We start from the raw sequence: 13,082 nt of genomic DNA on the forward strand, positions 1-13,082 counted from the left end.
GCATTGGTATTTTATTTCCCTTTGTTGCTTGTTCCTTTCTCTATAAATATATATAAATAAATAAATAAATATATATATATTATATATATTATATATATTATATATAGTTGTGTATTAAATATACTGCCTCTTCACTTACCGTTTTGTTGAAGTTCTCCCTTCTTCTTCTTCTTTTCCATTTGTCATTCCTTTTCTTTTTTCGCTTTCTCGACGCTCAACTTTCGCACTTGTGGTTCTTTAAAATTCCTCTTCCGTTCCCTCTGCTCTTCAGTCACCACTGTAAAAATAATAAATCACAAGTTACATGTCAGTCAAAAATAAACAAATATATATATATATATTTGTTTATTTATAAATATATAATTTCCCCCTTCTTTTTATTCTTCTCCTCCTCCCCTTTTTTCTGCCACCGCCAATTAGAGCTGAACTCTCCCTCTTTTTTAATTCATTTCCTGTTCCCTGCGCTCAGAGTGAAAAAAAAAAAAATGGGAAGCAAAATCATTTAAAGAAAGCAAAAGACAAGAACAAAAAAAAAGAAAGAGAGATAACACTGGAGGAGGGGATTTTCATACGGCAGAGGTGGTAAAAAGAATCTGAAGGAGGAAACTTAAGTGAAGCTACAAAACAAAGAAGAAGTAAACAACCGAACAAAGCGAAACAAAAAAAGAAAAGGAGAACTGGGAAAATAGAAGGGACGAGAAAATAACCAAACATGAATAAGCGAGAAGAGCGCGCAAACAAACACTTCACAGAAACACACCCCGTCTCGTCAGCCACTTGTGCTTGTGGACGAGGAAATATTTGTCTCTGTTTTAAACATGTCATGTGATATATATATATATATATATTTGTGTGTGTTGTGTGTGTGTAAAAAAGAAAAAAAAAAAGCGCGCATACACATTTTTTTTAAATTGCAGTGACCGAGAGATGTAGCCAAAACACTTCATGGTTTTCTGCAGTGGGAAATACACCTGCACGTGCACGTACATGTACATATATATATATATATATATATTGTGTGTGTGTGTGTGTGTGAGTGTGAGTGTGTGTGTATGGGAAGGAGGGTGTAGCATAAATAACAGCGGTAGAAGATCTATGCGTACCGTACACACATGACTCTTTGTATCCCTTTTTTTCCCCTATTTTATTCCTTCATGCACAGAACTTTCTTTTACTTCTTCTTGTTCCTTTTCTTTTCACTCCGATACCCCTATTTTTTTTTTCTTGTCTTGTCTTCTCTTCTCTTCCCTTCTTTTTTTCTTCTTTGTTTTTTTTTTCAATTAAATCCATACACATACCACCCTGTCGCTTTTCACGAATACTTCCCCACATATCAACTGTTGCAAGGAAAAATAATGTTTTTCTTTTTTTTTTGTTTTATCTCAAAACGAAAACGAAAAAAAACAAACAAACAAAAACAAACAAAAAAAGATGCTACTTGGCTTTCTCCACTCACCCCCTCCCCAAGTAAGGCTCGTGCTCACGTCGGAACTTTCATTAACACAAACTAGCTGTATTTTACCCAGTGGGAGGCGCGATTTCTTTTCTTTTCCTTGTTTTTGTTATTTTTCCTTCTCTCTTTTTTGTTACCTTTATTTATCTTCGCTTTCCCTCTAGTCGTAAACCCCATCTCCATCCCCATCCCCAAGTGATCCGGAATGGAAATCATTATTGGCGCTTTGGCACATAATCTCTCGAATTCGAGTCCTTTGATCCAGACGAAAAGAAAGAGAAGTCAAAAAGGAAAAAAAAAGAAAAAAAAAGAAAGAAAACAAAAATCAGAGTGCTGTGCCCTGTTGGAATAACTACTCGGGTGGTGAAGGTACGTCTTCCTCCCACACCCTCGCGACAGCATCTTGATAATCCCTCATGGCTTGCAACATCAAATACGGTGGCAGCGTGGCCAGCGTCCTCAGCAACTTAAGAAAGCTGCTTAAGACATCATCACCCTGAGTCCGTTGCAACGCGTCATCCATTTCCTCAATGATGAAGGGATCACAGAAGAGAACATTGTTCGGTTGAAAACTCACCTCCGGCCCGCGGTCATCCAAAAGAATTACACGATCGAGTGGCCGCCCCAACAGTGAAAGGTCTTTTTTATAGGTATCCCCCACGGCCGTGCAGTGGTGCCTGTAGAGCCGATGTGCTTTATGGTGAGGGTCCAGATGGTCGAAGATCGAGGTCGCGTACTCCTCTGTACCCGTAGTAAAGAATACAACTTCAAATGTTTCAAAGCAGTACTCCAGAAGCTCCTTTGCGAAGGGTCTGATACAAACATAAAGACGTTGTTGGAGGCGAGAGCGTGCGCTACACATTGGCGAGAGTTGTGCTTTCCGGTTGACTAGTTGTGGTGATGAGGGTTGTGATGGGGTGGAGGCACACGCCTTATCTGGTTCATAACCCTCACTACCACAACCTGCGCTGGCTGCCGCATAGGTGCCGACCTGATCAGCAGAAGTTGGTATGTTCAGTTCGATCTCCAAATGAAAGGAATTCTCCGCCGGGTTCCACCACGAGGGGCGCCTCTCAAAGGTATGCACAAGGGTGTCATCCAAGTCGAGACAACACGTTGTACGTCCTACATGTTCGCTGCGCTGTTCTGGGAGAAGATACTGCGTTACTTTCCCCCGGTCCACAGACCCCTGGCGAACAGGTGAGAAATAACCCGAATGATGCGGAGCTGCCTGGACGTCGGGAACATGGAGCTCAGGAGAAGCGCTTGCGCACCTCTGGGGAGCACAATCTTCCATATGTTCCTGTCGTCGATGGTTACAATGCGGTTCTTCAGCACCCACACACCTACTAGTAGTAAACCCACGGTCTACCTCCAAGTAAGAAAGCAGATCGCGCAATAACTGTCCTACAGGCCTGTCAGGGGGCGCCACCGAACTCGCTACCGGTTGAGTGGTCTCCGGCACATATATTTCCCCTTCGCCGCTGTCGGTGATGTTGGGTGGTTGAATAGTTGACCAGCAATCCGAAAGCCCACCGTGCCCGCTGGGGCGATCGTGGTTTTTCGCACTTCCACTGAAAGTTGTTTGATTTTTTGTGTGCCGGGACTGGGAGCTAGGAGCTGAGTTCGTGTCCGATTCATTGGATGAAGGAGTAAGGCCATCCGGTATCAACTGATCCAATTCTTTTTTAGGTGATGGGTGCAGCACCTGCGTCGGTTGACGGGAGCTTTTGCGAGTAAGAACACTGGTCATGCCACCGAAGGCTGCTACTGCTCCCCCACAGGACACTGGACTGCTATTCTGCGTGCTGGGATACACCGTACCACATTCTACATCTAGTTGTCCGTCTCTCCCACCAAACCGACTCCATGGTGAGAGCCAACAGGACGTGAGAGCGGGAGACGACTGCGATGGCGTATCTGTTGGGGTGTCGGGTTTACTCAGCTCCTCGAAGCATCCAACAGAAGCGGACCTGTAAGCTCGGTGAGGAGGAATGTTACCAACTGCCCGCGCTGCAACGTCCTGTTTATCAACTGATGGGTGAATATCAGAACGGCGACCTGCCACAGCTGGAACGAGGGTGCTAGGAAGAGCAGAAAATATATTGAATGAGGTGCCATACGGACTGTGACGATATTTCTGGTGGTGCACATTATGCTTCACCTTTCCGCAACTAGTAGTCGAGATGCCTGATGTTCCGCCCATCCCCCAAGTTGTCGATAGTCCTGGATATGGCACGCTGTAGGCACGTGCGAGGCGCAGCGGACTTTGCTGATGAGCGCGTACTGAACTATCATGCGGTGAACCCCACTCTTCATAATCCCGTGTCTCCATCTTTCCGTATTGTGGGTTGTCAGGTGGTGCGACGAATCCACTACGTCGCATTGCTGACCCTGTTGCACCGGTTCCTTGGTGATATTAAGACGACTCTGATAATTGATATCTGGGTACAACTTAGGTTTTTTACTGTGCACAAATTTAACAACACGACCACACGCGCATAAAAATGCAAATTATAAAAAAAAGAGCGAAACAGAGGGGGAAAAAATAAAGAGCAATGATAAAGGGTGAAAACAGGAAGTAAACGAAAGGGACCTAGCACTATAAAATAGCGAGAGGTGAAATGCGAGAGTAGAAACAAACAAAAAACCGCAGAACAAAATGAAAGCGGAGAATGTAAGCACCGAAGGTGAGAAAAGTCGAAAAAGAAATCTCGCTTCCCTTCCTTTGGTTCACCCCTTCCCCGTCCTCACACATTCGTCGTAGGGCCGCAACGTCGTTAAAAAAGATAAACGGATACGTCAAATTAGTTTTCTCCTGGTGAGATGTACACCAACCAGCCGTCTTCTTTAAGAAATTCGATACGAAGAAAGCTATGGCGTTTTATTTGCTGTTTGTACCACGCGAGCTGAACGTCAAAACCAACCGCCTCTCTCTCTCTCAAACAACCAACCAAAAGGAAAATGAAAAAAAAAAGGCAATCTTCCGGCTCTTCACACACACACACACACACACACACACACACACACACACACACACACACACACACACACACTCCATGAAGGCTTAAACAGCCAACCACCGGTGACACCACCACCAGGAACAAAAGGGACAACAACATCACCACCGTGTTGTAACGGCCAACACACCAAGTATGCGTTAGTGTTATTTTTCATGGAAACGATAACAACTACAATAACGACGAACCACTTCGTATGTTGTAAAGAAGACACTACCGCCGATGGAAATCCACGTTACGCGAGGAACTGCACCGCGGAAGAATCGCTGCATGGGCCCCCACCTATCCGTTGGGCGCGGTACTTCATGAAGTAACTCCTGAAGCGCACCACACACCACTGAAAGTTTTTTTGGGCGCCCCGCCCTCGGGTTGCTTACCTGTCCGAGCATAATGCGCGTCTTCAGAAGGTCTAGCGGTGTTGTAATAAATGCGGCGGTAGCGCCTCCTAATGCGCCACATAGTGGTAAGTAATGGGGTCGTCTGTCTGTGTGCAGTGCCACTTTGAGTGCCTCATAGCACAACATCTGTATGACAGCGAAAGGGACATCACGTAGCAGCATGACAGGTATCCCACTGAGAAGGTTCGGAATACCTCGTACTCGCATGCTTGTTGGTGCTGTATCCGTAGCAACACCAGGTGTAACACCGTGAGTTATGTGTACCAATGCGCTGCGCAGGTTCCTGTGTTGCCCCGCCTGAAGCCGCTGCTTCAGCATCTCTATCGGGACACGAATGCAGGAGGCTGTTGTTTCACCCACCACAGCGGCAGTCGCCTGCGACGCAAGTTGCCACTGTTTTCTCCCTGCATAAGTCACATCACTTTGCCCATCATCTTCCCCCAACAGAGCTCGCTTTGTCAAGTCGTAACCAACAAAAAATGCCGCACCACTCGGAACGGAACCAATGGCCACGGCACTGAGGCCACGGTAAACGCCGACGAATCCCCCCGCACAGCGGAATCCGTCTCGTGACTGCAGTCGAGTTTTGATAGTGTCAATCGGGTACAGTGTAAAGTCCACGACAAGACCAGCCGCCGCACCTGCCACAAACGAGTCCATTCACGTGGCCTCTTTTATGGTGCGTAGCCACTTGCAAACAAAACAAATATAATATAAATACGAGAAGTTCGAGGTTAGGAAGAAGAAGGGAGAAGTAAATACAGTTGACAACATATCAAAAATGAAAAAGGAAGGTACAATACAAGTAAGGTACGCGCAAAAATTCTGTGTGTCTGTATGTGTGTGTGTGTGTGGAAATCAGAACAAGTCACATCCATTCCTACCACTAGGAAAGGGTAAAACAAGTAACGCGGGAGGTGGGGGGTGGGAAGCAGAGGAAGTATCAAAAAATTAAAAAAAATAAATGAATAGCATTGTTTCTCCTTACCCCCTCACTTCAGCTGACTTTCAGTGCTCGTCTTTCTTCTCCCCCGCTTTTTTTTTTTGCTTTTTCTCACCTTCAGAACATAACATCCTCATCTAATAAAGTAGCCATTTACGACACCCTTAACCACCTGTCCGTCACGCCAACGTTTGAGAGGGACCGCACATAATCACACAAATAATTAAATAGATTGAACAGAGAAAACGAGAAAAAGGTGGTGGAAATAAACACATAGACAAGACAGTGCAGGAGGGAAAATAAATTTGTGTTCGTGGTGCCAGCACAAAATGACGCGACACGCTCAATGGGAAGGGGAGTTTTAAAAAAAAAAAACAAAGCAAAACAAAACAGTGAGGAAGAGCGCCAAGACACACTCTGCGCATGACTGCAGCACCTTTCCCCTTTTCAGTCGGTGAACAAATAGGTCGAACCCCTGTTACCCCCTCCTGCAAATAGATAAATTGCCTTTTCTTCTTCCGCTTCCCCTTTACCCCGTGATTTTCTCTGTTGTTATTCTTTTTTCTTTACCTTAAAAAAAAATACATTTCCTCCCGCCAAAGGAAATACCCTCATCGTAAAGACTGAACTTCACAGAGACGGGTAGAGGAGTGAAGGGACAGCGACGACAAAGGGAGACGGCACATAATTCCCGGTGTTTTAATTTTTCCTTCTCCCTTTCCCTCTCCTTTATTTCTCATTTTCAACATTGTTCGTCGCGTCACTTCGCAAAAAGAAAAGAAAGGAGGGACATTCCCCCCTACCCCTTACACACGGCCCCATACACAAACAAAAAAACATGATACATTTCTTTACCCCCCCCTCTCTCTCTCTCTCTCTTACTTTCTCTTTTCCCTTTCCCTTTCCCAGATAGGGCAACTTTTTTTCTTTCGTTAATCCCTCAACGTGCTATTAGGAAGTGTGGAATAGAGTGAAATGGGTTATGTTGGGGTAAAAGGACAGCACACAAATACGGCAGCAACTAAACAAAAGGCAAGTCTCCCCCTCCTCCTCCTGCTACCTCTCGCGGTGACGGAGAGAGAGGGGAGAAAAGGCCAGGGATCAAATGAGAAATGTTGACAGCCACAAAAGAGGGAAGACAGAAAGAACCGTACTTTAAAAAAATGAAGAAAAGAGTCCACGATGATGAAAATGCAAAAAAAAGCAAGGAAAAGTCAGGGAAAACGAAGATGTGTGTGTGCGTGTGTGTGTATAGACACATTCCAGACACGCGAACAGTTGTAATGCATGTCAAACACCAATTACCGCACAGAAACTGGCGGTCCATCACAAAACTGAAAGAATATGAAATGCACTAAGTGAGATCCCCCAACGTTACATAAATACATACACGCACAGGAGTGAACATCGTCGTACTTGAATTATTAATATTATTTGTCTGTTTGCATGGCTCCTTCTACACACCTCGTCCCTCTTTTTTCCCATGCACCTAGGGTGCATGTGTGTGGATAGAGGCTTCAAAAAAGTCATCTTAACACACACACACACACACACACACACACACACACACACACACACACACACGAACAAAAAAAAAACACTTTTCTTACATTTACATATTACACATCCCCTGAATGCGTGGGTGTCCTTCCATCAGTAGATGACGAATAGGTCAGCGAAGCGCACAAACTACTACCACTTCTTCGTCCTTGATAATTGTGTGGATGCGGATCAGAAACCGCCACTACACTCTTCGTTATTGAGGCTAGATTCCGTGGCCGCGATGTGCTTCCCAAACTGTGGCGAACATTAGGTGACGCTCGCACAGTTCCTCTGAAGAAGGAGTTGCCAACTCGCGATACAGTCGAGTGTCCTTCCAAACCGCTCTCGACGTTATCAGTGGTACCGGTGGCCGACAATTCATTCATTTTGGCCGTGATTTGTGCTTTAATGTTGTCACTAAAGGTCACCACGAGACTGGGAGACCGCTCAATGACCTTGCATTGAACGTCTTCTGGATCAATATTCAGCGGAATGCGAAGACATTTCTCAGGGTCACCCGTAGGAACGGGAAAGCACATGCATAACCTTCCATTCACGTCACGTTTCACATTTTCTGGCAGGCGCGATCTTATTGAAGAAGGTAGTAGATGACTTGCCCCTTCACGCGGGACATCCTCGCTGCTTTGAGCTGTGGAGGGAGATGTGGGTTTCGGCGACGACGGCGTCACTCTTGTCAGTGGCTGGAGACATTGGGATGTTGTTGGCGAAATGTTTAACGCCTGTTGAGAGTACCGCGACGGAGAGACAACACGTGACCCAAAGGAGGAACTTGACAGGAGCGACATGCTTTGATTGTGTGCTAATGGTACAAAGCGGCTGTTGCGGCACGTGGAGCTTCGTACGGTAGACGTAAGTGATACATTACTGTTGTCATTGCTTGCCGGGTCCACTTGCGGTGTGTTACAAGGGGAGTTTGACAGGACGTTAGCCCCGGGTCCGTTAATACTGCCCGGATAAACGGGAGTTTTGCTGCATGCATCGAGGGTGAAGTTGTGCTTGCCGTCCGTGCGCACACGAGGAACATTCAGAAAGGCGTCGTCTATATCAGCGCTTACTTCCACCTGATCGTCGTCAGCGACAGTAGCGAACTCTAAGTTTCCATCGTCAGTGATACGCAAATACTGCGGGGAGGTCAATGAGGTCGAGAACGAGGTGCTCTGAGGGAAAACAAAGTTTCCGGCCGACGCCCCACGGGGTACGGTGTAGCTGAAGGTGTCATGGAGTGCTGCATCTAAGCAAATGGTTGGGCTTGTCGAGGCACCACCTGCACCGCTGAAACAGCTAGCCGCTGGACTTTCAGAGCGGCTGTTACCCATCGTTGCCTGAAGCTCTAAGGGACGTCTTTCACCTGCGCTAAGTGTATTCGTGATGTCATCGCTCTTGTGCTGCAGCTCAGTTTGCTGAGAAACACGTAAGGGGGTAGCGGGTACTCCCTTGATTCCACCGGCAATCCATACATTGCACATCTCCACCGAGATACGGGCAGAAACCTCCTCAAGTTCATTCTGGCACAACTGCTCCTCATCTGCTACACCGTACGTGGACTGCCAATTTTGACTAACGGACACTCCAGCGCCTGTGAAGAGAGAGTCAGGATGTAGCCTCCGCCCCGTGATCCACGGGTGCTTAAGAAGTTCCACTGCTTCGGGTCTCTGGGACACGTTACGAATAAAGCACTGCTCCAAAAAGTGAATGAACTCTGGGCTAAAGTCAAATTCCTCTTCGTTCGGCGGCAGTACAAGTGGGGACTCACTTGTTGTGGTGATGTAAAACATAAGGGGAATATGATCACGCACACCCGTGTGGTACCACGGTAATTTACCCGTTGCAAGTTCAAACAGCGAGCATCCCATCGACCAGATATCGGATTTGTGAGTCCCCTCTCCTTTGATGAACTCGGGTGCCATGTACAAGGGTGTTCCAATTACGCAATTTGTGGACTTATTCAGTTCATTTACACGCTTGCAGCATCCGAAATCACACAACTTCACCACGCCATCATGGCTCACAAGGATATTAGCTGGTTTAATATCACGGTGCAAGAACCCCTTTTGGTGAATGAAGGCTATGGCCTCCAACAAATGCCGAGAAAATCTGCGCAGTATCGTCTCCTGAAGGGGCCCAAACCGCTCCAATAGAGAAAGTGTCGATCCACCCGTATGCAGTTCCATCACAATTCGACACACTTTTTGGGAAACACTGTGCTCAAAAAATATGTACGAGACAATATTCGGGTGTTTCAGAGACTTCAGAACGCCAAATTCCTTACTAATGGCGCGAAACCCCTCTTGATCATTCACCTCCGCCATATTAATCTCCTTAATGGCGACGAGGCTCCCAGTGACACAGTCCACCCCAGCATAAACTTTCGCGAAGCCACCCACCCCAATTAGCGGGCCTTTATGGATGTCCACTGGGTGAGTCGTGTTCCCATTACCGATTGGTGTTCCAGTGAGCGCTATGTGGGATGCGAGTGATCGCACAAGCCCTGACAGTTCTTTCCTTGCCGCAGACGTAAAGCACCCACTACCTCCCCTGTTCACTAACCGCGGGGAACCACCCATAGCGTAGTAAGCAACCGATCTTGGGGGCGTTCCTCCGCTGGCTGCCATCGACGGCAGACCGAACCAGTACATTCCTGGAAGCGGGCTAGGTGAAGCAGACGAAGGTGATGCACGGCCGGTGACATGAGAGTTGCTTGCATTGACTCCACCGGCATCTCCTGTGCCAGCAGGACCACTAATGCTTGCACCGTGTGAAGGACTAAAAGGAATTGAGTGACGCCAGCCATCCAACCGTGGTGACTCTATACAGGGGCGTGGTGACACACTCAACGACGAGTGGGCCCCACCGTTCGGTAGGGGCACGTAACCTCCACCCAGTGACATTCGTTGACTGAACAAAAACGACCTTTGAGGCGGAGCCGCTGCTCGTCCAGGACTGAACATGCAAAAGGAACAACTCCATTCCTGTACACTACCCATAAGGCTGGCGACAGTACTTGTGTTGCTCAGGCTTCTCCCGTTACGTGAGTGCTGTTTGCTTGAAAATGCAACGCGATAACTCCCATTGCGTTTTGCTGCGCCGCTGCGCCTGTAACCCCGCGGCGGAGGGGTGTTTGGTGACTTGTTGCTCATCACAGACGATTCCGCAACAAAACGGCGGTAGCGCCCCGTGCGCGTCGACCCAGGCGGACCAGCGGTAGACGTGCTGCTATTATCGTCATCGTCGTCATTGGGATCGCTCTCCGATGCATCGTTAAAGCGTTGGGGTGGAGGTGTTGCGTGTAATTCCTCCATCGAACTCATCAAGGAGGTGTCAGTGTTTCGCTTCTGCGGATAACCCCAACAATAACCCCTTTTTGGATGCGGCTTTGCTTTTCAATGTTCACAGGTTATGCTCGAAAAAATTTCCCCTCTTTCACCCCCTCCTCCTTTCTTTAACACGAGATTACCTTAACTTGTGCGTATATACACGTATATACCCCGGTCCGACTTGTTATGATGAAATGCTTCCTCTCTTTTCCTCTCCAGATGGTCTGGGCAAACCAGACACGGACACAAGAGCAAAGAAAATACCAAAAAAAAACCGACGGAATAAGCGCTGCTTACCGTTTCCTTAACCGCCGCGAAAACCTAAAAGAAGCCACACTGATGCACTCAGGGACATTAAACGGGGCGTGGAAGGGAACAACACGAAAAGGCGGAGCGATGAAGTACAGAGATGTGTAAGCGGTGGAAACACGAGGAGGGGAAAGAGCAAATTCAGAACGTGACAGTGAGGTAAGGAAGGTAAGGCACTGGGACTGACAAACGCAAGCATAACATCTATTCTCCACCCCAACACGACCCGCACAAAAGCCATTAAAAGTCCGCACACCTATGCATACGTGGGTGCATGCAACACACGCACCTGTATGTGCAAAACCACGTCAGTTTTTTGCATGGTTGTCGGGGCGGAGGAATGGGAACTGATAATAAAGGGGCTCTAGCTCATCTTCCGTCATTGGTCGCTGTAAACCACTTAACTGCAACAACTCCTCTTCAGACGATGCGTTAAGAGCTAGAGACGCAATAAAGGCGCATGTCAGTTGACGCAGTGGCTCCACAAGAAGAAAGTCACTCAAAAGCGCGACCTCCAGCAGCAGATCCACGGACTGCGGCGCCTTTTCCAAAATCGTTGAATAATAACTAGGTCTGGTGTCGTTTGTCGGAGCTCGTCCCCGTTTATCTGCGGTACCATCTTCGTCAATATGAGTTATGGCGTTCCTTACGTCGTCACCCATACAGTTGTACAGTAGGAATTCCAACTCCCACGGTTGCACAAGTTCTTCAAGGGGAGCACGAAGCGGCTTACTGAGCATGCTCGGCACCCGCTTGGTAATTAAGTCCAGGTATGTGAAGAGCGCCACACAACCCTTCTGCGTCGCTTGCGGTAGTATCACTGGTGGAAGGGAATTCGCAGGGTTCCCCTCGGTGCCGTTTGGCCTGCGCCCCATGTTGGGATCTTTAGGATCATAGTGCAGTGGCTCGACCTGCAAATCTGAGGAATCCAACATTGTTTCCAACAACCGGCAATACCGTGCCCCACGTACATGCAGCGCGAACTCATGCCGCTGCACCGCTTCCTCTTTCGAGTTGATTAGAGACATGGCATTGTCACCCCATTTTTGTGTAGCGGTCACCGGGGGTCTTGGCCGGACATTGGTCTTCGTTGGGCTCCTTCGCCCATTAACTCTTGCAGACCTTTCCCTGCAATTTCGAGCACTGTGCAAGGTAGAACCTTCACTATCGGGGGGCGGTGGCGCCTTGCTGAGGGCAACCAACCTCAAGTACTCCTCTGATGGCAGCGGAGCATTGGGTGTTAGTTGAACAAAAATTGGCCGAATACCACCTTCGTTGCCTCCGACTCGGTTACTGTTTTCCACATCATCGAAAATGACCATGGGTGACTCTCCTCCTCAAGCGGTTGTTCTTTCTGAGTGGTAAGATCCGTGTAGCATAAGTTTTTTAGAGGGCGCTGGTAAGCCGGCGACTCAGCACACAAATTAATGTGTTGTGTGGACGCACAACAAACGCGGAGTGACCCAAATGTTGTTTCTGCGGTTCCGTTTCCTTAAATAGCACTCCCGCAGCCTTTTACGCCTTATCCTATTGCGTCTAGAAACTCCTCCTTTTCGCACGTGGAATGTTCTGACGTTACGCGCGCGCTTATCTACCTCAACACCGACCCCTTAACTACTTACCTGCGTGAATCAAACCCTTCAAGCAGTGCGTGAATGTGTATATGCGTGTATGCAACGAAGGAGGGAACGAAAGGTAATAAAGGTCAGACAAGTGGTGTAACCGGGGGGGGTGGGGGTGGGGTGGGTGGGTTCTGATACGGCCCACTAGGTGGTAAACACGAGTACAATTCATTCATTAAACAATTTCTATGTAGGGAGCAAGGGACGTAGAGGCACAGCGTGCGCTGAAAATTTTAATGCACAGTCTTCCCCCCCCCTACGGATGGGTACAGGTTGTGCTCTTTCTGGATTCATAATTTGTAATGGTGATCTTGTACTGATGTTTCCCCTCTATACACCACGCTAGCGCATGGGCACATACCAGCCTGACAACAGTGGGGAAGGAGTATAATCTACTACATGTGCTCCCTGCTCTTCTTTTGCAAGGTGATCCTTCCCTTCCCCCCTTCACCTGACCTCA

General features: G+C 47.7%; 8 protein-coding genes across 8 annotated transcripts; 1 reads left to right on the top strand and 7 right to left on the bottom strand.

Annotated features, from left to right (window-relative positions):
* Positions 1-498: 498 nt before the first annotated feature.
* On the bottom strand, positions 499-825 carry TbgDal_X17320 (hypothetical protein, unlikely; the record flags this gene model as incomplete). The annotated part of the gene is made up of 1 exon (XM_011780591.1): positions 499-825. The coding sequence occupies one exon, from the start codon at positions 823-825 to the stop codon at positions 499-501; it is 327 nt and encodes a 108-aa protein (XP_011778893.1).
* A 287-nt stretch (positions 826-1,112) lies between these two features.
* On the top strand, positions 1,113-1,511 carry TbgDal_X17330 (hypothetical protein, unlikely; the record flags this gene model as incomplete). Its single annotated transcript, XM_011780592.1, has 1 exon — positions 1,113-1,511. The coding sequence occupies one exon, from the start codon at positions 1,113-1,115 to the stop codon at positions 1,509-1,511; it is 399 nt and encodes a 132-aa protein (XP_011778894.1).
* Positions 1,512-1,805: 294 nt separating this feature from the next.
* TbgDal_X17340 (hypothetical protein, conserved) lies at positions 1,806-3,839 on the bottom strand (the record flags this gene model as incomplete). Its single annotated transcript, XM_011780593.1, has 1 exon — positions 1,806-3,839. The coding sequence occupies one exon, from the start codon at positions 3,837-3,839 to the stop codon at positions 1,806-1,808; it is 2,034 nt and encodes a 677-aa protein (XP_011778895.1).
* Positions 3,840-4,260: 421 nt separating this feature from the next.
* Positions 4,261-4,575, bottom strand: TbgDal_X17350 (hypothetical protein, unlikely; the record flags this gene model as incomplete). The annotated part of the gene is made up of 1 exon (XM_011780594.1): positions 4,261-4,575. The coding sequence occupies one exon, from the start codon at positions 4,573-4,575 to the stop codon at positions 4,261-4,263; it is 315 nt and encodes a 104-aa protein (XP_011778896.1).
* Positions 4,576-4,619: 44 nt separating this feature from the next.
* TbgDal_X17360 (mitochondrial carrier protein, putative) lies at positions 4,620-5,531 on the bottom strand (the record flags this gene model as incomplete). The annotated part of the gene is made up of 1 exon (XM_011780595.1): positions 4,620-5,531. One exon carries the CDS (start codon positions 5,529-5,531, stop codon positions 4,620-4,622), a length of 912 nt encoding a protein of 303 aa, XP_011778897.1.
* A 1,304-nt stretch (positions 5,532-6,835) lies between these two features.
* Positions 6,836-7,141, bottom strand: TbgDal_X17370 (T. brucei spp.-specific protein; the record flags this gene model as incomplete). Its single annotated transcript, XM_011780596.1, has 1 exon — positions 6,836-7,141. One exon carries the CDS (start codon positions 7,139-7,141, stop codon positions 6,836-6,838), a length of 306 nt encoding a protein of 101 aa, XP_011778898.1.
* Positions 7,142-7,433: 292 nt separating this feature from the next.
* On the bottom strand, positions 7,434-10,685 carry TbgDal_X17380 (protein kinase, putative; the record flags this gene model as incomplete). The annotated part of the gene is made up of 1 exon (XM_011780597.1): positions 7,434-10,685. One exon carries the CDS (start codon positions 10,683-10,685, stop codon positions 7,434-7,436), a length of 3,252 nt encoding a protein of 1,083 aa, XP_011778899.1.
* Positions 10,686-11,308: 623 nt separating this feature from the next.
* Positions 11,309-12,322, bottom strand: TbgDal_X17390 (hypothetical protein, conserved; the record flags this gene model as incomplete). Its single annotated transcript, XM_011780598.1, has 1 exon — positions 11,309-12,322. One exon carries the CDS (start codon positions 12,320-12,322, stop codon positions 11,309-11,311), a length of 1,014 nt encoding a protein of 337 aa, XP_011778900.1.
* Between the last annotated feature and the right edge of the window lie 760 nt (positions 12,323-13,082).

This window comes from Trypanosoma brucei, chromosome 10 (genome assembly GCF_000210295.1).
Source record: "Trypanosoma brucei gambiense DAL972 chromosome 10, complete sequence".
In the NCBI taxonomy this organism is placed as follows: domain Eukaryota; phylum Euglenozoa; class Kinetoplastea; order Trypanosomatida; family Trypanosomatidae; genus Trypanosoma; species Trypanosoma brucei.